General features: G+C 52.1%; 1 protein-coding gene across 4 annotated transcripts in view; it reads right to left on the bottom strand.

The window, feature by feature from the left end:
• Positions 1 to 26827, bottom strand: part of PRKAG2 (protein kinase AMP-activated non-catalytic subunit gamma 2) — a 309748-nt gene that overhangs the window by 165984 nt on the left and 116937 nt on the right. The window contains exon 1 of one of the 4 annotated variants that reach the window (XM_055591313.1): positions 11082 to 12103. The exons of the other annotated variants lie outside the window; for them this stretch is intronic. Within the exon in view, the coding sequence (XP_055447288.1) occupies positions 11082 to 11175 (94 nt within the window). The 5' untranslated portion in view covers positions 11176 to 12103. Of the gene's footprint in view, positions 1 to 11081; positions 12104 to 26827 lie in introns of those variants that run through there. 4 annotated transcript variants of the gene reach the window in all.

The raw sequence follows: 26827 nt of genomic DNA on the forward strand, positions 1-26827 counted from the left end.
GGGAAGCTGCAGGAAAAGTACAATCGGTGGGGTTCTCTTTCCTTTATCTTCTGAAGATAATTGTGGATCCAGAAGGCCCCTGTCAGCCAAGTGACCCAGAGAGGCCTGCCATGAGGGCAGACTCGAGAAGTAGAGGTGTGTTAGGCGTTGCCAGGGCTGCACGGGGGACCCTGCCGCAGAGTCCATTGCGCCTTGTTCAAGAGAAAACCTGCTTTTCTGGGAGTGGATCTGCTCCCTTCCCTGGCCTGCCGACAAACCAGTCACCACCAGTCAGTAGACTCTGCAAAGGTGGGCCTGCCTCAGCGACGGCCACACTGAGCTCAGCAGGGACGTCAGAAGCAGGGCGGTCAGCCGGTGGTGACGGCCACCACTTTCCCCGAACGTCTGAGAGTGATGCTGGGCTGAGTGGTACCCGCTGAGAATGGCCTTCCAGGTGTCGGAGACCCCCCCGAGACCCCCTGGGCACTGGGAACCCCTTTGGGGTGCTCCAAGTGCCAGGCCAGACCCGCCCTGGACCTTTGCACGTGGCTTCTCCCACCTGGATCCCTTCTGCCCCCCTCTTCCCTCCCCTCCCCTCCCTACTGGTGCAATCTAACGCTTTAGAGCCTATTCTTGTCCACAGCAGCCTTCCTGAACACCGAAATCCATCCTCCTGACATCTCAGCTTACTCTTTAATATTTCACTATGCACTTTAATTACTACGGACGCATGTTTGCTCAGCACCTATCCTGTTCCCCACGGTCCCCAGCAGCTACACCCACACCCCAAGGTAGGAGCTTAATAGACGTGTTCGGTGAATTCACCCTTAACGTCAGAGAGAGCCACAGACACAGAGCAGGAGGTGGGAGCCCCGAGAGTCTGATGCTCATGTCTGAGGCCCAGGTGGGGGCAGAACCAGGCAGAGAGGACACACAGGAAGGGTTGGGAGGGGGCAGACCCTGGGCGGGGCATCTGATTGTGAGTGGAGCTCTGCCCCAGGGCGACCCCCACATGGGGCGACTTGCGGGCCTCCCAGAGCTCACAGGTGATGCTGAGTCCCCAGCGCACTCTTGTACCTGCCGGCCTGGCCACACCTCCCTGTCACTTTCATCCAGAAACACTACCACGATTAGGGACTCCCAGACTCCACGCAGAAGTGACCACAGAGCATCCCTGGCAGCATGTGTGTTCAGAACCCACTTGCCGTGCGTCCATCGGCCACACTAAGGGTGGGCACGTGGTCGTTTGATGGGCCAGCCCTGATGACCAGTGTGGTGGTGGTGGAGGGGGTGGGGAGGAATAGGCAGCACCCGTAAGCTGGTCTGCAGTCACTCACGGGCATTTTCTGAGGCCTGAAGATGGGATGGAGGACCCGGAAGAGACCCGCCAGGCACAGACAGCCCTTCACCCTGTTCCTCGGGGGCCTGAGCTGCTGGATGTGTCAGACTAGGAGCCACGTGATCTGGACTAGGGGACACCAGCCCCTCCTCCCCTCTGAGCTGGAGGCTGGGGTCTCAGGGCAGGCAGGTTGCTCCCCAGTGGAGTCGGAAACACTTCGAAGTTATGGGCAAAGAGAACAAGTGAGAACTATGGGGGTAGCAGCATCCTGCATTGACTAGATTTTCTTATTTTCTGTGTTCGCTATGGTCTGGCATCTGGGGTCTGGCTGACTGGGGAGGCCTGCCCCTCCCGGGGTTAGCCCGCCCCTCCCTTTCAGGGAGCCTGCCTTTCATATGCAAACAAGCCAATCCACAGTCCTACTGGGAGGCACCCTCCTGCAGCTGGTCCTTATGATCATCCCAGGGGCAGGTCCCAGACTACAGACAGCCCCCAGACCCCAGCGCCTGCTGAAATGATTCAGCTAGCCTACCCCAACCTTGCTTGCTCTGCCTGGCCTTGACTCTCCCACGGAAACCACAATGAAGGCTGCCGCCCACCCTTTCCCCTGGCTTCTTCTACCCCCTCCACTGACCCTGGAGTTTCCCTGCATGGTCCTGCAGGGCATGGGTGGGGGGAGGGGAACTGGGTGTGACCAACAGCCTTTCTGTGGCATCCACTCCTGACCTGTCAACATCACGGTACCAGAATAACAATGAAACCAACATTTAAATATACACCTCCCCATCATCTTGGGACTTCCCTGGTGGTCCAGTGGTTAAGAATCCGCCTGCCAATGCAGGGGATATGGGTTCAATCCCGCATCCGGAAAGATTCCACATGCCAAGGGGCAACTGAGCCCACCTGCCACAACTACCGAGCCCAACGCCCTGAAGCCTGTGCTCTGCAACAAGAGAGACACCGCAGTGAGAAGCCCGGCACCGCGACTAGAGAGTGGCCCCTGCTCATCGCAACTAGAGAAAGCCCGTGGGCAGCAACCAAGACCCAGAGCAGCCAAAAATAAATTAGTTAACTAACAAAAAATAAAAATACAGCTCCCCATTGTCTATGCGAGGTGTGTTTCTTTGCTCTGCACTGGCAGACGTGAGAAGGACTCCCCACATCCACACAGACGAAACCTTCTCTCAATAGAAAAGCTGCGAGGGAAAACACGCAGTTGACTCTGACTAACAGGGCATTTCTCAGAAGCCCTTGCAGAAGCACAGGCGCACTGGACTGCCTTCCCAGGTACGCGCACAGAGGAAGGAAGACAACCGACACGAGGCCTGAGGCCTGGGGCTCGGAACTCGGCGGGCAGGAGCCCGTCCTCCTTCTCTCAGCCTCGTTTCCCTGCAAAGCCGAGCGTCTCTAGGAGGCAGGGGCTTGGGTTGGGGGCATTTGGAACCTTAAACAAATTCTTTCTTTTTGGCTGTGCCGGGTCTTCTCTGCTGTTCGGGCTTTTCTCTAGTGGCGGCGAGCGGGGCCTATTCTTTGATGCTTGGGCTTCTCATTGCGGTGGCTTCTCTTGTTTTTGAGCAGAGGTTCCAGGGCGCTCAGGCTTCAGTAGTGACGGCTCCCGGGCTCCAGAGCACAGGCTCAGTAGCTGTGGCCCACGGGCTTAGCTGCTCTGCCGCACGTGGGATCTTCCCGGATCAGGGATCAAACCCGTACCTCCTGCACTGGCAGGTGGATTCTTCACCACTGAGCCAAGCAGCGAAGCCCGGGGATTTGGATTACGGACATGAAAGCGGCAGGACAGCTGAACGCAGGCGAGGCTGAGCCCTGGCGGTTTTATCATTCATCTGCTGTGCATCTGTGAAGTCACTAGGATTAGCTGGTCTGTGCTACCTCTCTCGGCAAAGCCTTGTAGTCATCTGAGTCACCAAAATGCCCTCTGAGCCCTCCATGTGTCTATCTCAGCAGTGCCCTTGGCCCTGGAGCCCCAGGCGGGTGCCACATCCCTGCTTCCAGCCTGGGTTTGCTGGAGGACCACACCACACCTCCCTGCACAGCTCTGGGGACACCAATCACCCCAGACTCCACGGGCCACACACAGGTCTGAGCTGGGGCCTCCCTGGGAGGGGACACACTCCCTACTGGGGATTACGCCCTGACTACCGCCACGGTCAGGAGACACCTGTGGAGGCCAGCAGTCCAAGGCCAAGGGCAGCAGCGGCCCCAGAGGCATCCTGGTGCTCGGGTTCTCAAGAGGGTCTGGACCACGTGTGTTTTCCTTCTCGATCATTAAAGACAAACTAAGAGTTGAGGAAAACAGTGGAAGCAGTGGCAGATTTTATTTTCTTGGGCTCCAAAATCAGTACAGACTGTGACTGCAGCCTTGAAATTAAAAGATGCTTGCTCCTTAAAAGGAAAGCTATGACAAACCTAGACAGCATATTAAAAAGCAAAGACATCACTTTGCCAACAAAGGTCCATATAGTCAAAGCTATGGTTTTTCCAGTGGTCATGTATGGATGTGAGAGTTGAACCATAAAGAAGGCAGAGTGCTGAAGAATTGATGCTTTTGAACTGTGGTGCTGGAGAAGACTGTTGAGAGTCCCTTGGACTGCAAGGAGATCCAACCAGTCAATCCTAAAGGAAATCAGTCCTGAATATTCACTAGAAGGACTGATGCTGAAGCTGAAACTCCAATACTTTGACCACCTGATGTGAAGAGCTGACTCACTGGAAAAGACCCCGATGCTGAGAAAGACTAAAGGCAGGAGGAGAAGGGGATGACAGAGGATGAGATTGTTGGACAGTATCACTGATTCAATAAGGATGAGTTTGAGCAAACTCCAGGAGATACTGAAGGACAGGGAAGCCTGGTGTACTGCAGTCCTTGGGGTTGCAAAGAATCAGGCACGACTCAGCAACTGAAGAACCACAACAAATGAGTTGAGGACAGAAATCACTGTCTCTTTAAATGTCCCAGGTTCTCAATCTGCTCTGGATGCTGGAAGCCCCAGATGCTGCTCTCTTGGGTGCGGAGCCCCCTGGGCCCTTAGACTTACCCTGGACCAGGTCCCAGCGGGAGGGTCTGGGGGACAGGGCAGCAGGTGTCGTCTGACCCCAGCCAGGCTTTCCAGCCCCGAGGCGTCTCCATCACCGAGCGGGGTCACTTTGTGAGGTCCACCCCTTCCCACCTTACTTCTTTCTCCCTTATTCCTCCATTGACTCCACCAGGCTCTGAGATCAGGTCCCACTGTCTTCACACACACCCTCAGTCCTGGAATCGCAGACTCGCCATGTCCGGTGTCAAGGCTCTCTGCCCAGAAGCAGGACTCCCCGGAACCACGCCTCCTCCAGGCAGCCCGCGAGCCCTCACTTCACTGTCTCCATCATCACTCGGGCCTTGTTTCTAGAATGTTCCTAGTCTGCCCCCTTGGGGGCTGGGAAAGGAAGGGGCACTGAGAGTGAAGGCTGGTTGCTGCTGTCTCCTCCATCCTCACCTCCAGCCCTGGGAGGGGCACAGCTGGGAAGCAGGCGTGCAGTGAGAACACGCACGGCCCCGCCGCTCTGTGCCCGCATGTCAGGCGGTGACTGGCCCACTGGCCAGTGGTGGCCAGTGATCCGATGATCAGATCAGTGATCCGATCCCCCAGGGCGGCTGCTGGGGGCAGATGAAGGTGGAAGTGCTTAACCAGGATTTCCCTGGGAAGCCCCTTGCCTGGGCCCCTCCTTCCACCTGTCATCCTTGGATGCTGGGCCAGGGCCGCCACGCAGCGTGGTGACGGCCACATGGAGAAAAACTGGGCAAAGGAAGATGAGCCCTCCCAGCTGGGTTTGGGGTGGGGAGGATGGGCGGGAGGCGGTAGGGCAGCCTTCTCTGACTGATCCCGAATCCCAAACGCCTCCCCCAGACATTATAGAGTCTGAATCCCCGACCCCCTCCCCTTGCAGACAGGCTGCAGGCTCTCTGGGGTCTCCTGTGTGGGCACAGGTTTGGCAGAGAGGCTGGGAGCCAGGGCCAGCCGCTCCGGGTGGACACCGGACCTGCGGAGGGCTGGGGACAGAGGCTCATAAGCCCAGCTCTGCCCTTACTGTTCCATGGCCTTGGGCAAGTCCCCAGCCCCAGAGCCCAGCAGTCCTGGCTCAGGCCCCCCAGGGGCTTCATCTCACGCCCCCTTGCCCCTCACCTGCCCCTGTCCCCCCTCCTGCTGGGCCCCCGCCTAAGGGCTTTGCCCTGCTTCCTGCCATCCAGTCACTCTGGCCCCTCGGTGCCCCTGGATCCAAGGCTCACCCTCCCCCAGGGCCTGGGCCCTCCATCTGTCTGGAAGGACCTGCCTCAGGGTCCACACGGCGCCTCCTTCTGCCCCCTCCGACCCCCCGTCCTGCCTTTCCCCCCACAGCGCTCCCCACAGCCTGGCATCGCAAAGGAAAACTCGCTCGGCTGTCGAACAAGCCAGACACAAGGGAGGAACACTGTGTCCTTCCATTCGTGAGGCACCCGGAGCCGTCACTGGAGAGAGGCAGGGAGGAGAAGTTGGGGGGAGCGCCAGCCCTAGCGGGGCAGACAGAGTGGCCAGCTGTTAAAAGGGACAGAGGTTTGGTTGGAGACGCTGGGAAGTTCTGGACATGCAGGTGGCGATGGTCTGCTCAACAGTGTGAATGAGCTTAAGTCCAGTGAAGAGTAGGGGTAAAAGTGGGTAAGGTGGTAAGTCTTACGTTTCATCTGTTTTGCTGGGCTGGTTGGGTTGCTAAGTTGTGTTCGACCCTTTGTGACCCTGGGGACTGTAGCCTGACAGGTTCCTCTGTCCTCCACTATCTCCCGGAGTTAGGCTCAAACTCATGTCCATTGAGTTGGTGATGCTACCTAACCATCTCATCCCCTATTTTACCACAGTTTAAAGAACCACCTCAGTGGCTTGCCCTGGGAGGGCGCACTGGTGTCTGCACCCCCCGTGTTGGCACCGAGCAGCTCAGACACTGGCAGAAAGTGAAGCAAAAGTGGGAGTGTTCATTGCTAGTCGTGCCCGACTCTTTGCGACCCCGTGGACTGTAGCCCACCAGGCTCCTCTGTCCACGGGACTGGCAAAGCGCTTCTCACCACTGAGCCTGAAAATGGACACTGTTCCTCCATTTTCCCTCCTTCTCTGGAGGCTGGAAATGTTCCATCATAAATAACTAAATACATATATTCGAATGAGTGACCGAATGAATACTGGGCTCTCTCAAGGCCACCCCAGTCTGGACACTGGAAGCTGGGTGGGCAGGCGGGCACCCAGAGCAGCACGGAGATAACAAGGGGCTGGGCAGGGAGCAGAGGGTCCCGGGGTGGGGGGGATACCTGGGGGGGAGTCAGGACAACAGCCATGCCCCTGCTGAGGCAACGACGACCCACGGTCCCTGCGGTGGCACAGCCCGCTGCGGGCTCCACCGGCATTATCAGGGGATGAGCGACTGGGACAGGCAGCGTTGGGGTGACGCGTGAACCCAGGCAGGAGGAACTGTGGAGTTTTGTTCCAGAAGTGGTTGGACCTTCATCACAAGGAGGGCTAACAGGAGGAGGAGGCTCAGTGGAAAACAAGACTTGTCGGGGGCTCTGGTCTCCAGTGTCCCCTGGACCCCAGCTGCATGGGGACACAGCCTCCTGACGCACCCAGGGGCTTCCTGGCTCTAGTGTTGGCCCTCAGAAGGGGACTCTTAAGGCTCCGGGTAGCTTTTGTTGACTCACTCCCCTCTCACTACAGAGGGTAGAAAAGTTGCTGCAGTCAGTTTTCTGAACTGATAAGCAAAATCCTTTCCTAATCTGCCTTTCACATTTTTATTACTATTGCTACATGCTATTTGTCCACATCGTCTGGATCTCTGTTGACCAAGGAGGCCGAAACTGAAGGCTTAAGTCCAAACCATCGCTGTGTTTGCCTACAGAGTGTGACGCCTGCAGCGGGAGGTGCCTACTGAGCTTTGTAGCGGGGTGGGAGGCTGGGCGGGCCCTAAGCTCTGGGGCAAAAGGGGCATGCTTCTCGTGAATCAGAACCTTCTGGGGCATTTTGTTACCAGGCTTGAAGTGTTTAAAACTCCAGCCGGAGCCACAGGCTTCCAAACAAACATGCTGGCCAGGGGCAAACATACACGGATTAAGTAACTGCCGATCTGCCGGGCCTTCATTTCCCTCTTGTGGTTGTTCTGGCTGCTCAAGAGCCTAGGAGGGGACTTCCCTGGCAGTCCAGTGGTTAAGAAATCTGCCTTCTAATGCAGGGGACATGGGTTCGATCCCCTGGTCAGAGAACTAAGATCCCATATGTTGCGGGACAACTAAGCCCATGCATGCACAACAACCCATGAGCCTCAACAAAGACCCCGCACAGCTAAAATTAGAAGAAAAAGAGGCTACAGGGGTGGCTGTGTGTGTACAATTGTGTGTAACAAAGAAGATGCATGTGTGTGAGGAGCGACTCCACCTTGAAATGAAACAGAGGCTACGGTGAGTAGTGGTTCCTGGAAAAGACTGACGGCGCCACAGAAGCGGCCAAAGAACACACACAATCGTGCTGACCACCTATGTTCACTTGATCTGGGGAAGACGGAGGGTGGGTGAAAGGCAGACATCCTCACAACCCTCATGGAAGCTTTCTTAAAAGAAGAAAGAAGACTTCTCTGAAATTCTTAAGCTCCAGGGTTTCGTCAGTGGCTCAGCAGGTAAAGAATCTGAGACACAGGAAATGTGGGTTGGAGATATGGGTTCAATCCCTGGGTCCGGAAAATCCCCTGGGGGAGGAAATGACAACTCACTCCAGGATTCTTGCCTGGAGAATTCCACGGACAGACAGTCCATGGGGTCGGCTGCAGTCGGACACCACTGAGCACCCACATAAGGATAACTGTAGGGAGGAAAGGGATTGGCTGGAAGGGAATTAAAAGAAAGCAAAGTCCAGAAATAGTGCTGCTGGAGAGCTAGGAGTAGCTGTGGAGGGACCCCATGTCAATCTGCCCCATAACCAGCACATCTCTAGTGAGAACCTGGGATGCTTCCAGGCGTCAGGGTTGGAAGATGGGTGGAAAGCTTCCTTGGGGACGTGGTCCTTGTCCCTAAGAAACCCGGAGGTCACTGAATAGGCAGTTGGGATGGTTTCAGATAGGAGTGGTTCAGTCTGGTCTTGGGAGGGGGTAGGTGGCAACTGGGAGGGAGCTGGGAGGATGCTTGGTCCACACACTCTGTTTTTTTTTTTTTTTTTTTTCTTTTTCATCTGATGTATCCACACCACACATGACTGAGGGGCCAGCACCTGCTGCCTGCCCCTGCTCGACGGCTCTCACACTGGGACTCTGACAAAACGAAAACTAGATACATGGGCTATATCCCAAATCCCAGAAGAAGGTTCTAGAAGATATTCTGATTTTCCTGACCCTGCGATCAGAGCCGGCATTTGCATGTGAGCACTTGTAAAGCCTGGTCAACATGCAAATATTAGTTTTGATTTCGGAAGCAGAACAGACAGGATGACAGATTTAAAACACAAGGGAGAAACCACTGTCTGGCAAATAACAGGCTGTTTTTTTTTTTTTTGCTAATGGGCCCACCCATGCTCATTAGCAAAACCAGACTTTTAGTGAAATAACAGGTTTAGACTTAGCTCTATAGTAAATGAATGTTTATCACTTTATTATTTAAAAGAAGAGTCTTCTTTTAAAACCACGTCTAATTAAGCCTGAAGCTGAAGCTCCAGTACTTTGGCCACCTAATTTGAAGAGCCGACTCATTGGAAAGACCCTGATGCTGGGAAAGATTGAAGGCAGGAGGAGAAGGGGGTGACAGAGGATGAGATGGTTGGATGGCATCACTGACTAGATGGACATGAGTTTGAGTAAGCTCCGGGAGTTGGTGATGGACAAGGAGGCCTGGCGTGCTACATGGGGTTGCAAAGAGTCGGACACGACTGAGCGACTGAACAACAACAATTAAGTCCAGGGTGTCTGTCATCCCCCACCTCCTCCCCTGCCGTGTCAGGCTAGGCACTGTTCTCCTCCAGCAATTCACCTTTGCACACGGTGCAATCAGACACTGCTGTCTAATTCCTTCACAAGACTGAAAACTCCCTGAATTTCAGAGCTGCTGTCTCCTTTGCTCATCCTCCCGGGGGTTATCAGTGGCACACTAGGTCCATTAGACGCTTCCGGAAGTAATTGGCTAAACTGGGTGTAGCAAGCGATGTTGGCAGGTTTTCTGTTTACCTTTTTCTTTTCTTACTACAGGCACGGCCTTGGAGATACTGCAGGTTCAGTTTCCAACCCATTGCAATAAAGTGAATATCAGAATGGTGAAGGGAGCCACACGGATTTCTCAGTTTCCAAGTGCATATATGAGTAATGATCATACAATAATGTAGTAAATATAAACATATTTATATATAAATATAAATATTTATTCCCACTGCTACAATATAATGCTAGTCATCATCTGACAACACAGGGGAGCCACAAACCTTCAATTTGTTAAAAAAAAAAAAAGAAATAAAGAAAAATGGAATGAAATGAGGCATGCCTATATTCTAGGCTTCCCAGTTGGCTCAGTCGGTAAAGAATCTGCCTGCAATGCAGGAGGTACAGACAGACCTGACTTCGATCCCTGGTTTAGGAAGATCCCCTGGAGGAGGGCATGGCAGCCCACTCCAGCATTCTTGCCTGGAGAAGCCCATGGACAGAGGAGCCTGGTAGGCTACAGTCCATGGGGTCACAAAGAGTTGGACACAGCTGAAGAGACTGAACACGCACGCATGCCTATATTCCAGTCTCCACGTACTGCCAAGATGCTTTGCCAAAGTAATTTCCTTACTACACAAAATGATTATTTTTGGCCACTTACCATGTCGCCTTCTACCCAAGGAACACAGTTTAGTGCACCTGTCAGCTTCCCCATCTTTGCTACCACTGGGCTGTGTGAGGGGGCTGCTATTCTGTCTTACGGGAGAGTGTTCAGGAATACCCATGTTCTGCAAGCAGCAGCCTTCAGGGCAGGCAAACTCCCAATTTAGGAAGTCCACCACCTACTTTTGAGCGGGCAGGCCCTAGCCAGGCCCCTGGGAAGCCCTGGCTGCTTTGAAATCCACCTGCCCAACTCCAGCCAGACAGGGTGCCTCCCTCAAACCTGCAGGTCACTGGAAATACTGAACTGTAGATGGTTCACCCCACAAGCACACTGGTCCCGACCCCCTGTACCCGGAGAGGCTGCAAGAAGGTCCCAGAAGCCAGGGAGATCACACAGCGAGCTTCTCCCCCCACCCCACCCCCAGCCCCGGGGACAAAAATCAAGGCAGGCGTTAACTCTTCCCTCCCATGTTAACCCTTGACCACCCGATGACAGCCGTGGGGCCAAGGGGATGAGAGAAAGGCATCGTCTGTGATCTCCGGCGCTAGTTTTCTCTACACACACACATCTCGTACTTCACAGACGTCAACAACAGTCCCGGTCCATTCTTACTCGTCCCCAGGCCGCTGCTTTTGCCGAAATGAACGCCAGTCCCAATGATCACTCAACCTCATCAGGGCCAGTTAGAGAAAACAGCCTGGGGGAAAGAACTGCTGGGCCGTCCGGGACAGCGGGGGCAGGACTGTCCGTAAGGACACATGTCCCCATCTGTCCCCTCTGCCTGACAGCCGTATCTGCACACAGCTGTCACCTGGGAGGCTGTGCGCGTGCACACACACACACACACACACACACACACACACACACTGGCCCTGGGACCAGCAGAGGGCTGGGCAAAGGGAAGGGTCCTACCACAAAGGCCATGGGGCTCCGACTGCCGCCTCCCGGTGCTCCGGCTTGGGTCCTTGCGCTTTCTGTTGCCCCTGAGGCTGCCAAACCGCTTCATGGGGAGCTGGGGGCGCCGCGGGAGCCGGGCCAGGTGTGCATGCCAGGACTCGCGGGGGGCAGCGTCAGCCCCGGGTGGCCGGGGGCCAGGAGGGGCGCCGCATGGGCTGGCAGGCGTGGGGCCCAAGAGCTCAGAGACGCCGCCCGCGCGCGCTGGCCACAGCCTGGGGTCCCCCAGCCAATGCCGGAGGGGTCGCCCGCGGGGCCAGCAGCCGCTGGACAGGCCGGGTGGTCCTCACTTCTGCACCCACCCACCGGGGCCACGGCAAAGCCGGAGCAGCCGCTGCCCTTAAGTAGGCAAGAAGCTGCTCCGGAAGCCCAGGCAGGTCTGTTTATATAGTTAAGGTCAGCCACACACTCAGGCGCTCAGGGCTTTTTCCTCCTGAAAATGAAAAAAAAAAAAAAAAAAAAGGGAGGGAAGACGAGCTAGGCGATGGGAGGAGGGCAACGCCGGCCGGTCATGTGCGGGTCTGCAGAGGTCCCTTTAAAAAGACTGTAAAAGGAAACCACCCGGTCCAGACAATTCCTGGCACCGGTTGGCCAGAGCGCATTCCCATCATGACATGACATCACACAACTATTTTGATTCATGTGTTCCAGGGCTCCTTGGGGTCAGCAGGCTCCGGCTGCTTCTCGCTGAAGAAGCTGCAGGTCCCCGGGGCTGGAAGTTGCTGAATCTGAGCTCGTGGCTCCCTGAGATGAAAGAAGCAGTGACTGCCTTTGAGGAGGGGACATGGGGTCCCCAGGGACTCACCAGGAGGGTCTTGAGCTCATGTCAGCTTGAACCAGGGGCTTGCTAAGAACTGCAGAATGGTAGAACCTGAGGGGACTTTAGAGATGTGATCCAACCCCCTCCCATGACTGATGGAGAAACTGAGGCTCCAAAAGGGATTTGCTCCAAGTCCTGTAACTATTGCTTAGAATTCCAACTTCTTTGACCCCTAAGCCAAACCCCTGATCTAATAAAAACAAAAAACTTCTAGTGTACATGTGTTTTGCAACTAAAAATAAAACTTTTAAAAAGACAGGGGAAAATGTTCAATTCCTTTTTCTGACACCTTCACTAGACTAAAGGGACCTGCCACTAATTAGCTTTGTGACCTTGAAAAAGTCACTCCTTGTCTCTGGTCCCAGTTTCCTCTTCAAACCAAGGTGAGATCTGCTCATGTCAGGAATTCATCTCCTTCCAGAAGTCTGAACATCTAATGGCTCTTTGCCCTGCCTTTTCTCTCTGCTGAGACGGACGGAGATCCAGTGATCAAATCTTTGTAGCAGGATGCATTGAAGGGACAGAGGAAATAGGTCTTGCCCTCAAGCTATGTGAAAATGACTCAGAGCGACAAAGAAAAATTATAATACTAATTGCATAAAACAGTGAAATGTGCTCAATGGCCAGTGGCCAGAATGAATAATGTCATCAGCACAAAAGGATAGACGGAGAGGGGCAATCACATGACCCTGCTTGGAAAGCAGAGCATGAGTTGGCCTTGAGGGCTGGCGGGTCTGCAGAAGAGAGGAGAGGCCAGGCCCCCATTGCACCTGTGGAGGAACCTACAAGTCACAAAACAAGTTGCAAAACCCACCTCCACTTGGGTTCTCCAGTGCACTCGTGGATTGTTATCTGTGTTAAATACGGTAGCCCCGACTTATCTGTGTTAAATACGGTAGCCCAAACTTGAGCTCTGAAAAAGTCTAAGAAGGTAGGTTTCGGAGTTTCATATTTAGATTTTCTCTTTTTAAAAGAGGAAATCTAACTTTTCCCTGGTAGCTCAGCTGGTAAAGAATCCGCCTGCATACAGTGGGAGACCTGGGTTCGATCCCCGGGTTGGGATGATCCCCTGGAGAAGGGAAAGGCTACCCACTCCAGTATTCTGGCCTGGAGAATTCCATGGACTGTACAGGCCATGGGGTTTCAAAGAGTCGGACATGACTGAGAGACTTTCTTTTTAAAAATATCAATTCAGGGACTTCCCTGGTGGTCCAGTGGCTGAGACTCTGCACTCCCTATGCAGGGGGCCCAGGTTCTATCCCTGGCAGGGAACTGGACTCCATATGCCTCAACTAAAGATCCCATGTATTGTAAGTAAGACCCAGTCAAGCCAAACAAATAAATAAATATTTTGAAAAATTAAAAAATCAATTTGGCATTAAAAAAAAATGGAAATGTTCTTCTGGTTTAAAAATGAAACAAAGCAGAGCTTCCTTAGAAAAGATTGCTAAACAAGAATTCTGGTAAGAAAGAGCCATATTTGACTAAAAGAAAAATGAAAGGCTTTGTCTAAAGCAATGCAAGATTCTTATACTATATGAGAGACTATGTAGAAGGAGAAAACACTTCAGAGTTTAGCGACTGAAAGGGAAGAATGAGTTTAAATTCGTGTGGGAAATAAACAGCAACCTGGGCACATCCAGTGGTTCTGTTCATAGTTTATACAGCCGTTCACTCACCAAGTAGTTATTAAACCTCTACCAAACCAGCAGGACAGATATTGATGGAGGGGATTAGTGCTACGAAAAATTCAAAGACATTCCTGTCCTCTAAGAATTATATTTTAATTAGCAAGATAATAAATATTGTTTGGGGAGTGCCTACCATATGTCAGTTGGAGTGCTGAATATGAATTTATTTCATCATTCCCAGAAGCCTATGGGGCAAATGTTACTAACACCATTTTACTTAAAGTTGAATAACTCTTACTGTGCCGTCTGCAGAGACGTGGATGGACCTAGAGACTCTCATACAGAGTGAAGTCAGAAAAACACATATTGTATATTAACACATACATGTGGAATCTAGAAAAATGGTAGAGATGAACTTATTTGCAAAGCAGAAATAGAGACACAGATATAGAGAACAAATATATGGGTATATGGAATGGATTGGGAGATTGTGATTGACATATATACACTATCAATACTAAAGAAAGCTGAGCGCTGAAGAAATTATGCTTTTGAACTGTGTTGTTGGAGAAGACTCTTGAGAGTCCCTTGGACAGCAAGGAGATCCAACCAGTCCATCCTAAAGGAAATCAGTCCTGAATATTCATTGGGAGGACTGATGCTGAAGCTCCGATACTTTGGCCACCTGATGCAAAGAACTGACTCGTTGGAAAAGACCCTGATGCTGGGAAAGACTGAAGGCAGGAGGAGAAGGGGAAGACAGAGGATGAGATGGTTGGATGGCATCACTGACTCAGTGGACATGAGTTTGAGCAAACTCCGGGAGTTGGTGAAGGACAGAGGAGCCTGGCGTGCTGCGGTCCACGGGGTCTCAGAGTTGGACACGACTGAGTGACTGAACAACAATATAAAATAAATGACTAATGAGAAACTATTGTAGGCACAGGGAACTCTACTCAGTGCTCTGTGGTGACCTAATGGGAAGGAAATCCGAAAAAGAGAAGACATGTGTGTACGTAGAGCTGATTCGCTTTGCTGTGCAGCAGAAACTAACACAACATTGTAAAGCAACTATGCTCCAATAAAGAAAATAAAGTTGAGCAAGTCTCTGCAGGGCCAGAGCCCACTGCTGCTGCCCAGCTCTGGGCTCCATCCCCTCTGGATTCGTCCAGTAGGAACGTTTGACGCCTTCGGAGAGGAGAGTCAGGACGTGCAGTGCAGGCAGGGTGGAGGAAAGAATCCCTGGGTCCTTCGGGGTCACGGTTCTGTTACTGAGATGGCTACAGAATATTCTGAAAAGACACAGCAGAACTGGCCTGATCGAGCAAAAAGTCGTTTGAGGCCCAGAACAGTTCTCTGTCCCACAGGACCCTGGGGAGCTCTGGATGGACAGAGCTGGGGAGCGGGTTAAATGCAGCTCTAAGACAAGCCTGGGAGATGAGAAAGGATTGGGAAGCCTGGCGTGCTGCAGTCCATGGGGTCGCAAGGAGTCAGACATAACTGAGCGACTGAACAACAATAACAAAACAAATGATGCCAGACACGACGACCTTGACTACGGATACAAGGCCCCGGCGAGACTCGGACTTCACCGACATGTACCTTTGATCTCACTCAAAATGCTCTTCCCAGGGTCAGCTTCACCCAAGAGCAGAGAAGAAGGCTGTGGCGGCACTGGACTTCCAGGGGTGGAGACCCAGGGCGTGCGGGAAATGCTGGGGGGGGCGGGGGGCCACACTGGACTTCCAGGGGTGGAGACGCAGGGCGTGTGGAAAATGCTGGGGGGGGGGGGGCGGGGGGCGGGAGGACTGAACTGTAGGCTCTGCCACTTGCTGTGGTGTAAACCTCCGCCTTGGTCCATTTCAGGGCACCGATGGGCACCGATGGGCACCGATGGGCTTGCAGAATTCCCAGACATTTTACAATCGGCTCTCTTACCACTGCGTCTCCCTGTTCGATTCGTATTTGCCTGAAATTCCTTAACTTGGGACAACACTTTTGCACAACTGAGATGAGTGCAAATACAGAAGATGAGGCGACACTCAGGCTGCAGGTTGAGTGACGAGGACACTTCCTTCAGGACATCTGACCTCGGGGCTGGGGGCGGTGGCCACTGTCAGGAAGACCAAACACCCCTTTGTCACAGTTTCCGCAGCTGATGGTCCCAAATGAACAAGAGGTGAAGCCCCCTTCACGCGATCGTGATTCAGCCGGCAAGAACACATCCTCATGGAATACTTTCCGCACTTGGGGGATTTTTTAAAGGGAAGGGCTGAAAAAGAAGGAACCAGTGGCTTCCAAGATGGAACTGTGTTTATTTCATTTGGCCCCACCGCGCGGCACTTGGATACCTTTGTTTCCTGACTGGGGACCGAACCCACTCTTCCTGCAGCGGAAGTGTGGGATCTTAACCACTGGGTCACCAGGGAAGTCCCAAAAAGTGTGTTTAAAATGTATTGCTGGAGCATATTATACAAATCACTTTCTTGGTTGGTGCTATACCTGGAAGCCTGGAATAGGACCATGTAATGAGGGCAGTTTTCAAACTGTGGGGCTGGATAAGACTCCTAAGGGTCCCTTGGACAGCAAGGAGATCCAACCAGTCCATCCTAAAGAAGATCAGTCCTGGGTGTTCATTGGAAGGACTGATGCTGAAGCTGAAGCTCCAATACTTCGGCCACCTGATGTGAAGAGCTAACTCACTGGAAATAACACTGATGGTGGGGAAGATTGGGGGCAGGAGGAGAAGGGGGTGACCAAGGATGAGATGGTTGGATGGCATCACCGACTCGATGGACACGAGTTTGAGTGAACTTCTACTCCGGGAGAGTAGAACACCACTCAGCACTCAGAGCAGGCTCCACCGCCAAGGGAGGTTCAGGCCTTGAACATTTCTCATTTCTCCTTACTGTTATTATTGCGTGACAGCTGGGAATCCAGGGGAGGGTGGACTGCTCCTCGGGGAGCCTGGCCGGCCTGGCCTTCTGATGGGGGTGGGGACAGTGGGCCTGTCTCCACGGCCACTGTCTCTGCAGTCAGGGCCTTCAGCTGCACATGCTGGGGATGGGCAGGTGGAGGGGCCAAAGGATGCTGAGCATCGACCACAGTGTCAACACGGCCAGTTGACAAGTTCTGCCGGGGATCCGGCAGGAAGCCCAGGGTGGATCCCTTTACCGGACAGAGCTGCCTCCTGGTTCGGCCTCTGTCCCCTGTGCTGTGGGAACGGGCCTCCCGGGCCCGCAGCCGACACCTGGGTGGAGCCTGTTTACTCCGTTTCACCGAGACGGTCACCGGAGGCCTGGATGAGAGGCTGGGGTGAGGGGCTGAGACCCCGTGCAGACCTGTCCTGCTTGTCACGCCCATGTCCAGACACACCCTCACCTTGGGCCCCCGGTCCAGGCCTGCAGGGCTGAGGAGGGCTGCCGGCAGGCAGGCGCACCCCGTGTAGACCAGGGCCTTCCCAAAGTTTTCCTTGGCCACGCCGTGAGGCAGGGAGGCCAGCCCTCACGACTCGGTTTAAGAAGCAAAACGCGCAGAGGTTCAGAGAAGCGAAATGATTTGCCCAAGATTCCCCCTGGGGACCAGCGGCACAGCTGGGCTGGCACCCTGCTGATTTGCTCCCCCCTGAGACCTGGGTTCGATCCCTGGGTTGGGAAGATCCCCTGGAGAAGGGAAAGGCTACCCACTCCAGTATTCTGGCCTAGAGAATTCCACGGGCTGTATAGTCCATGGGGTCGCAAAGAGTCGGACGTGAGTGAGCGACTTCACTCTTTCATCTCATGGCATTCGGGACCCCTCCACCCACCCCGCCCTGCCGGGCTGCCTCTTCTGGGTTCAATGTTGGAAAAGGAAAGGAAGACAGACCCACTGCCAATGCACTCGGAAGCTTTGCGGGTCACGTGGTGGTACCTGAAAAGCACAGGACCCCTGAGAGGCCGCGGGCCAAACCAAACCCCAGTTATGTAAGAGGCTCTTGGGGCTGGGGGGGGGTACCTCAGAGCGGCGGGCCGCTCGCCTGGGAGCACAGAGTTGCTGGCGCTCTCCGGCTGGTTGCAAAATACCGTGTCGGATTTCATGGAAAGTTCTAAAGGTCACGGCGGCACTTGACTCTGAGTGAGACTGTGTGTCACGTCCCCGGGGCTTCCTTTCCTCGTCCCCAGAGCTGTTTGTGAGGCCGAGGCTCCCGGGCGACCGTCCCCGCCCCAACTCGGGCGCCCATGTGTCGCCCAGCACACCCACCGTCACATACGCCTCTCGGCTTCTCCCGGAACTCTGAGTGACAAGAGGGTGATTTTTCTGGCAAAGACAAACCACCTCAACTTGGAATAGTTCAAGTCACGCCAGTGGCATCTAAGCCCAGTGACATCGGGGGTAGCTTGATTTAAACAAATACCGAAAAGGACAGAAAAAAGCAAACACCAATGGCAGTCGTGATTTTTAGCACGCCAAAGTACAGCACCCCAACAGTAGGGAATCCCCAGGTGATCTTAAAATCTAATGCCCCACGGAAGGACCCAGTGTGTGCCTCACTGAGTCCCTTCTCGTGGGCCCTGTAGTCCCCCGGGGGTCTCTCGCCAGGCCAAAGGCTCTGATGGCACCAAAGACAAAAGCTTTCAAATTGGCCCCAGGGTGAACCCCAGATTCAAGGTCACAGAGCAAGGCTTGCAAACACCAGATTCCATAGCGTCTAGAGGTCGAGCGTCTGGCTTTTCTGTTTACTTCTTCCTCTAAGTTATGTCTTAGGGAGGTCAGAGGGCTACCGGAATGTGTAAAACCCTTGTGCAAGGGTGAAGACCAGTGAACTCACAGGCTCGGCAGAAAGCCAGACTGTGGTCCACCCGGCCCCTCGTCTCCCAGGCAACCAGGCACCGTCTCCATTTTCTGGAATCCAGGGCTTTCAGGAGAAATTTGAAAAGTGTCGCCATGGTAAAGAATCTGTCTTCAGCCAATGCAGGAGACACGAGAGAGGCAGGTGCGATCTCTGGGTCAGGAAGATCCCCTGGAGAAGGGCATGGCTACCCACTCCAGTATCCTTGCCTGGAGAATCCCATGGACAGAGGAGCCTGGCGGGCTACAGTCCAGGGGGTCACAAAGAGTTGGACAGAACTGAAGCAACTTGAGCACGTAGGAAAAGCCCTCCTGCTTCGGCACTTCCTTCAGTGGAAACCACTAGCTTAGAATATGAGGCCTGGGTGGAGATTTGCCTTGAGCTGGCCCTTCTGAATCGTGACATATATTCCCCAACGAGACGATACACAGAAAGGTTCATAAGACTTGAGTCAGACCCCGCAGCAACGCAGTTACGGGCGTCAGTTCTGAGCTGCTGTTTCTTCTCCCTCGTTTCTCCCATAAGAAAAAAAAATCACAATACAGCCTGAGCCCATGTCACAGGGTTTTAAAGTAGGAAAAATACCCTGTGAGCCCCCGAGCATTTTAAACACCAAACAGCACTGTCAGGACCTTAATCCAACCCAGAGGGCTGTCATGCGCCTCACAGGGTGTCACCTGGAGGGCCCGTCTCTGAGGCCACCTCTGCTCAGTGGCAGCTGGCGCAGGGCTGGCTGCCCGGGCTCTGCACGGGGGACAGTGTGGGGCACTTGGACTTGAACTGGGAGCACCACGTGTCTGCAGTTCCTCTTCCAGCTGAACTGAGTCAGAGGTGCTCGGACAGAAACCCCACTCACGAGCCAAAGGCACGGCACTTCTCGAATGGGGAGCCAAGGGACTTTCCTCCTGATCATTTACTCGTTTCAAACAACACGCATAAAGAACTCCAGTTTCTTAGCAGCAAGTTTCGATCAGGGAGAGCCTGGGTGCTGTTCAAGGCAAAACTCCACCGCAAAGCATGCAGTGAGAACGCGGAAGGAAGGATCAGGGGCAGGGTGGCCGGAAGTTCAGTCTTTCCTTGGTACCCCAGCAGTTAAGACTCCACTTCTAACGCAGAGGGTGCAGGTTCGATCCCTGGTCAGGGAACTTAGATCCCACGTGTCACGCGGCAAAAGTTACGTAGGCAAAAGTTACAAAAAAAGTCCTTCAGTCCATAAGTCTACACACAGTCTTCACACCTCAGGGGCAGTGGGATGCGTCCATCCCAGGGAATCTGGTCAGGACCCCAGGTCATCGATAAAGAGTGAGATGATATTTAGTATCTTTCAAATAAGAAAACTGCAAAGTGTCTGAGGCACCAAACACTTGAAAAATGCAGGTTTGGGTGCTCAAAGGCTTACGTTTCTGATGTCTAGGAAGTTCATTTCCGTGGCTGGTTCATTTCTCGAGGTTGACCAAATATTAAAAAAAAAGTCCTATAATTTAGATCGTTTGTTGATTCAGATGGGCCTCACCCCCAGTGAATCAGATCTTACCATAATCACTGACATCTCTCACCTCAAATCCCACTGACGGCATCATTCTCCTTGGGGGCAATATTGTCTCTAAGAGGGTGAAAACTGGCTTAGGGGTGGTGGGGGGACAGCCTCTTTTTATATATAAAGCACAGTTTCATGCAACACATAAATAATATGTAGTATATTTGTTTTATTAAAATTGTAAGGGGGTGATTAAAAATGCCTAAAAAGATTCCTGAGGGGGTGATAAAAAGAAAAGATTGATTAATTAAAAAAAAAAGGAGAACAGAGGGAAATTGAGGAAGATGTGGGGAAGAGAGTATTCATCCCCCACTGTGATAAGACCGCAGGCAAGGTTTGCCACCAGTAAACTGTACAATAGTGGAAGATGGACATAATTTAAAGAGGTCCTTTATGAGGTTTTGGAGGAGTGGGGCTGGGACCTTTCCATACGGATCATTTTGCATTCCTTGATTTTTTATTGTTTTGAAAACCATGTGATTGAACTACTTCACTGAAAACTAAAATGTAAAGAAGAGAAAACAAAAGAAAAACAACAACAAAATCGAACAAATGGCAATTAGTTTCAACAGAAAAAAAAAATCAGCAAAGCACCTTTTAAGGCAATTGTTCTAGCAAATGCTTAAAAAAACAAAGATGAGGGACACTGTTGGAACCAGCACCTCTCCCAGGCCATCGGCTCTCGTTTTAGCCCAACCTGTCCTTGGGGACAACCTAAGAGAACTTGCCATTCACCAACGTTCTAGAGCCCAGCTTCCTGGCCTTTAGGTGACCTGAGGCTGGCTGGGGGTCCTCCGGGGTCAGAGAGTGAGGAGGACGGCATGGGCAGAGAAGGAGGCCTTCCAGCCCACTCCACCAAACAGAAATGCTCGGAGGAAACCGGACTCCCTACGGTCAAGCAGGAAAGCTTCCTGAGGGTTGGAAGACAAAACTCAGACACAGATGCTCCAGAGAACTTGCTGTTTTTTCTCTCCCCTCACTCAAGGCTTTAAGGGACCGTCAGACCCTCAGCCAGCCTTTCCTGACGAGGCAAGGGACCCTGCAACAATGCCCTCGTCCATCGGCCCGGCCTGGCCTCTCATCCTCCCTGGAGAGGCTCATTCCTGGAATCAGTGACCCGCAGTCAGGGGCAGGCACCTCCCAGGGCCCTGCTCCCCATTCTTTACGCCAACAGGTCTGAGGGTGTCTATGGGCCAGGTACCAAGGAGCAGCAAGCTAAGTAATTTTGGTCATCAAAAGCTTGCTGTCATCGAAATTAAAAAATTTTCAGGACTTCCTTGGTGGTCCAGTGGCTAAGACTCCACAATCCCAATGCAGGAGCCTAGGTTTCATCCCTGCTCAGGAGACTAGATCCCATGTGTCACAACTAAGAGTCCCCAAGCCGCATCTAAAGACCCCGTGTGCCGGAAATAAGACCCAGTGCAGTCAAATAAATAAATAAAAGATCCCACATATCGTAACTAAGACCCAAGGTAGTCAAATAAATAAATACTAAGACATTTTTATGCACATCAAAGGACACTATTAAGAGAGTGAAAAAACCCACAGAAAAGAAGAAAATATCTCCAAATCATATATCTGATAAGTGTCTAGCATCCAGAATATATAAAGAACTCCTACAATTCAACAACAAAAAAGACAACCCAGTTAAAAACGATAAGACATTTTCCCAAAGAAGACATGTACGTGAAAAGATACCCAATGTCATTAAACAACAGCAAATCAAAACCACGGTGAGATGCCGCTGCAGATGGACTAGGAAGGCAACGTACTGATAACAACAACAGATGGAAAATAGCAAGTGCTGGAGAGGATGTGGAGAAGTGAAACCCGCATCCGTTGCTGGTGAGAATGTACAGCGGTGTGGCCACAGTGGAAAACAGTTACATCATTCCTCACCACGTTAAACAGGATAATCAAATGACCCAGAAATTCCACTCCTAGGAATCTACGCAAAAGAGCTGAAAACAGGTGTCTAAACAAAACATGCATGAATGTTCACAGCAGCACTGGTTACAGTAGCCAAAAGGAGCAAACCACCCAGGTGTCTACCAGTGGAAGAATGGACAGACAGAACGCGGTCTGTCCACGTGACGGAATATTATCCAGTTTCATGAATATTATTCATGAAAAGGAAGGAAGTCCTGGCACACACTACACCATGGACAAATCTTCAAGACAATATGCTCAGTGAGAGAAACCAGACACAGAAGGCCGTATTTTGTATGATTCCATTTAAGCGGAAGTTCCAGATCAGGCAAATCCATAGAGACAAAAAGCAGATCAGTGTGGCCAGGAGCTGAGTGGAGGGTGAGTGTGGAGCAATGGTTATTGGTACGAGGTTTCTGCTGGCGTGATGAAAAAGTTCTAGAACAAAAGAGTTCAACTACAGTAGGAAAATACTGGTAAATTCTATTGGGTTGGTCAAAAACCTCATTCAGGTTTTCCTGTAACAAAAAGACAACCCAGTTAAAAATGATAGACATTTTCCCAAAGAAGACATGTACGTGAAAAGATGCTCAATGTCATCCCTTAAGGAAATTTCTGGCCAACCCAATACAACCTGGGTTTAGGGAAAGGTTTCCTACTGATGTCTAAGTGCTGCTGAGGGGCCATCTTCATGTCTCTTGAGAATCTTCTATTCATGTTTCTTGCTATATCAGCTCAAAGATACCATGCTTATGTATTTTTACAGCTATGTAACACTCTACCGTGTGAATGCACCTTTTTTATCGTATCTAACCACTCTCCTAAATTAAGCGCATTTCCGGCATGTCTGCTGAGAAGGCCTAGAAGCTGTGATATCTCAGTTGCAAGGAACATACCTCAGCTCTTATTTCTAAATATTATTGACCGCCTGAAAATAACAAGGGCTGTCTGGAGAAATGGCTGATTCCAGGACTGGGGCAGGGAAAGTTCCAGTGAGGCTGGATAGTTTCGTTGCATCAGAAAATAAGAAGTGCGTGCAGGGACACAGCTTCGTGACTGAACCACAAGAGTGTGCTGCTGGGGACAGACCCAGGACACAGGGACCCGCCCGAAGGGGCTCCTGCCGGCCAGCGGGACAATCTGAACATCAGAACAGGACAAGGACAAACTGAAACCTGTGGACTAAAACATGAGCCTGTGATCAATTACGTGCCTACAAACGTAAGGCAAAAAGGAAAATTTCTTCCTCCGTAGAAATTCCAACCAATCAATGTAGAATTAATGATCATGTAAGAAAACACCCCACCCACCACCGCAGTAATAATTCAGGCAGAATAATGACTGATGCTAAAATCAGCAAGTGAAAGCTGGATGAGAAAGAAGATATTTACGTAATTCTAAAGGAGTTCCCCATGAAATCTTTACTGCTTACAAAGGGGAAAGGAATAACTTTCTTAACTGGGGTAGACACCTCGTCTAACCAAGTGATCGGTTAGTGTCCCCCAGAAGAGATCATCATGACGTCCCACGCTCCCCACAGTGAGGCCAGCACAGGACACTGGACACATGGCCTCATGCCCAACCAGCCAACCTGAATTGAATCCCAAGGAAACATCAGACAAACCACAGTGAAGGATATCAGACAAACCAGAGGGAAAGACGTCAGACAAACCAGAGGGAAAGACATCAGACAAACCAGAGGGAAGGACAGTCTGTGTGTGGTCTTGAAAAATGTCACAAAGAAAAAAGATTGGGGGCAGCAAATCGAGGAGGAGAAGGGACACCCAAATACAGGGTGTGACATGGGCTTCCTCTTCTGAAAACGTCACCGAGACAACCTGTGAACCGAGAATACAGTCTGCAGCTTAGCGAAGACAGTTGTATTAATGTTAATTTCCTGGTTTTGATAATTAAACTGCAGTTGGAAGTATGTCCCTGTTTTTAAGAGACGAAGTATTTAGGGGCTGGGGACATTGTGACGGCAGCTTCCTCTTGATGGTTCAGATTTCATATAGACACACACAAATACATATTTTACTGAGAGGTGGGAGCGGATATAAGCAAATGTGGTCACAAAACGTTAACACTGGGGCATCTAGATGAAACGGGTGGGAGAACGCTTTCTACTGTCCTTGTAACTTTTATACAAGCTTGAGATTTTCAAAATAAAACGTGATTTTTTAAAGAGAAATTAAGCAATAGTCAGAGATGGGCTTCCCTGGTGGCTCAGTGGTAAAGAATTCGTCTGCTAATGCAGGAAAGTGAAGTGAAAGTCTCTCAGTCGTGTCCGACTCTTTGCGACCCCATGGACTGCATGGTCCATAGAATTCTCTAGGCCAAAATGCTTGAGTGGGTGGGTACCCAGGTCTCCCGCATTGCAGGTGGATTCTTTACCAGCTGAGCCACCAGGGAACATGGGTTCAATCCCTGATCCCCGATCTGGGCTCCCCAACGAGAAGCCACCGCAGTGAGAAGCCTGCACACCGCAACTAGCGAGCAGCCCCTGCTTGCCTCAATTAGAGAAAAAACCCTCACAGCAAGGAAGACCCAGCACGGCCCAAAATAAATACACAGAATGTAGGGACCTCCCTGGTGGTCCAGTGGTTGAGACTCCATGCTCCCAGTGCAAGGAGGACTGGATCCATCCCTGGTTGGGGAACTAAGAACTTGCTGCTGCCTGATGCAGCCAAAATAAATTAATTTAAAAGAAATGTTATCTAAAAAAAAAAAATCCAGGGTTTGATGGCATCTCCTTTTATTGTGTCGCATGGTGTAGAACCATCACCGGAGCAGCGCTGAGAGACCCAGAGAGCTCTACAGTTTGCCGAGGGAAAGGAGGTTTTTCCCCGTAGCTTCTCCCAGATGACGGCATTGATGGCCGTGCCCCGCAGCCGGACCCAAGCGGGCTGGGCTGCGTTTCTCTGCGTGGTGGCCAGCAGAGGGCGCTCCCTCCAGGGACCACGAGGGTGCCCAGCCACATAACTCTGCCATGCGCTGGCTGAACTTTTCAGGAAACTCGGATGCCACACATACTTTTCCTTTCTTTGCGGGCAGGCAGGATGAGTCACGTTTTTTTTCTGAAGTCTGCAGAGCCACGGGATCCGGACCTCAGCAGCTGCCTGGATCCAGAGGGCTCCGGCCTGGGCGGTGGACCGAGGATGGGGCCCTGAGCCCCGGGACCGGGCAGGGAGGGTCTCACTCAGCCACGTGCAGGGTAGGACTCGTGTGACTCCAGATCGCAAACAACCAGTGGGGCCAGGGCCGTGGGGACCAGTGGCCGCCGGCAGCCCTGGGGCCTGCCTCCTCTGCCAGCTCACGTGCAGCCTCACCCCGAGCCCGGATCCTGTCTCCAGGCCTGTGTACCTCTTCATCTCCGCATCCAGTCTGCCCTGTCTTCCCTCCAACGGCCACTGTCAAGTGGGACATCAGGGCGAGAGCAGAGGGCGGGACAATACCTGAGATGGACGGCGGCAGGGTGTGCTTTAGGGACGCTCTCAGGATCAACATCCCCAGCAGGAGGAGGAGGACTGGGTGGGGATGAAGTGCAGAGGCCACAGAGACCCAGCCAGGCGCCCCCACCCAGAAAGATCAGAGCAAGGACAACCCTCAGAGCTGCCCAGAGTGGGCTGAGGGGCTGGTCCTTGACAGCCAGGCACCTCTGAGGACCCAGCAGGCAGGAGGCCAGGGGGGCAGTACAGGCTGCGGTCAGAGCCAGCCCAGGGCCAGAGCATGGAGGATGTAGCAAGACCAGATTTTCACTCGAGCAGATAGAGGAGGCACTGAGGGGTCAAAAAGGGGACACCGAGATGGCCACCATCCATTAAAACGGGGGCCAGCCCTGCTGACTGCCTGCTTCTGCAAATAGGGATTCACTGGGACACAGCTTACATTTTGTCTGTGGCTGAGTCATGGCAGCAGAGACCTGGTGTCCACATGCCCTAAAACATTTCCCATTTGGCCTTTATAGCAAGGGCTTCCCTTGTGGCTCAGATGGTAAAGAATCCGCCTGCAATGTGGGAGACCTGGGTTCGATCCCTGGGTGGGGAAGAGCCCCTGGAGAAGGGAAAAGCTACCCCCTCCAGTAATTCTTGCCTGGAGAATTCCATGGACAGAGGACCCTGGACAGAGGGCTACAGTCCATGGGGTCGCAAAGAGTAAGACAGGACTGAGCAACTTTCACTTCCCTTTTATAGGAAGAGTTTACCAATTGAGTTCAGTTCAGTCACTCAGTCGTGTCCGACTCTTTGCGACCCTGTGGACTGCAGCACGCCAGGCCTCCCTGTCCATCATCAACTCCTGGAGTTTACCCAAATTCATGTCCATTGAGTCGGTGATACCATCCAGCCATCTCATTCTCTGTCATCCCCTTCTCCTCCAGCCTTCAATCTTTCCTAGCATCAGGGTCTTTTCCAATGAGTCAGTTCTTCATATCAGGTGTCCAAAGTATTGGACTTTCAGCTTCAACATCAGTCCTTCCAATGAATATTCAGGACTGATTTCCTTTAGGATGGACTAGTTAGATCTTCTTGCTGTCCAAGAGACTCTCAAGAGTCTTATCCAACACCACAGTTCAAAAGCATCAATGCTTTGGCTCTCAGCTTTCTTTATAGTTCAACTCTCACATCCATACGTGACCACTGGAAAAACCATAGCTTTGAGTAGATGGACTTTTGTCGGCAAAGTAATGTGTTTGCTTTTTAATATGCTGTCTAGGTTGGTCATAACTTTTCTTCCAAGGAGTAAGCGTCTTAATTTCATGGCTGCAGTCACCATCTGCAGTGATTTTGGATATTTATGATAGGCCTTTTTAAAAAGGATTTAATTAAGAAACCTCCAGGAAGAACTGTGTTTTGCGTTAACAAGTTTTAAGCGTCCTACTCCAACTAACTTTTTTTAAGTAAAAACTTGATGGCATCATCAAAGCCATGTTGATAGAGCAGTTCCAACCTGCTGGTCACC

This window comes from Bubalus kerabau, chromosome 8, assembly GCF_029407905.1.
Source record: "Bubalus kerabau isolate K-KA32 ecotype Philippines breed swamp buffalo chromosome 8, PCC_UOA_SB_1v2, whole genome shotgun sequence".
In the NCBI taxonomy this organism is placed as follows: domain Eukaryota; kingdom Metazoa; phylum Chordata; class Mammalia; order Artiodactyla; family Bovidae; genus Bubalus; species Bubalus kerabau.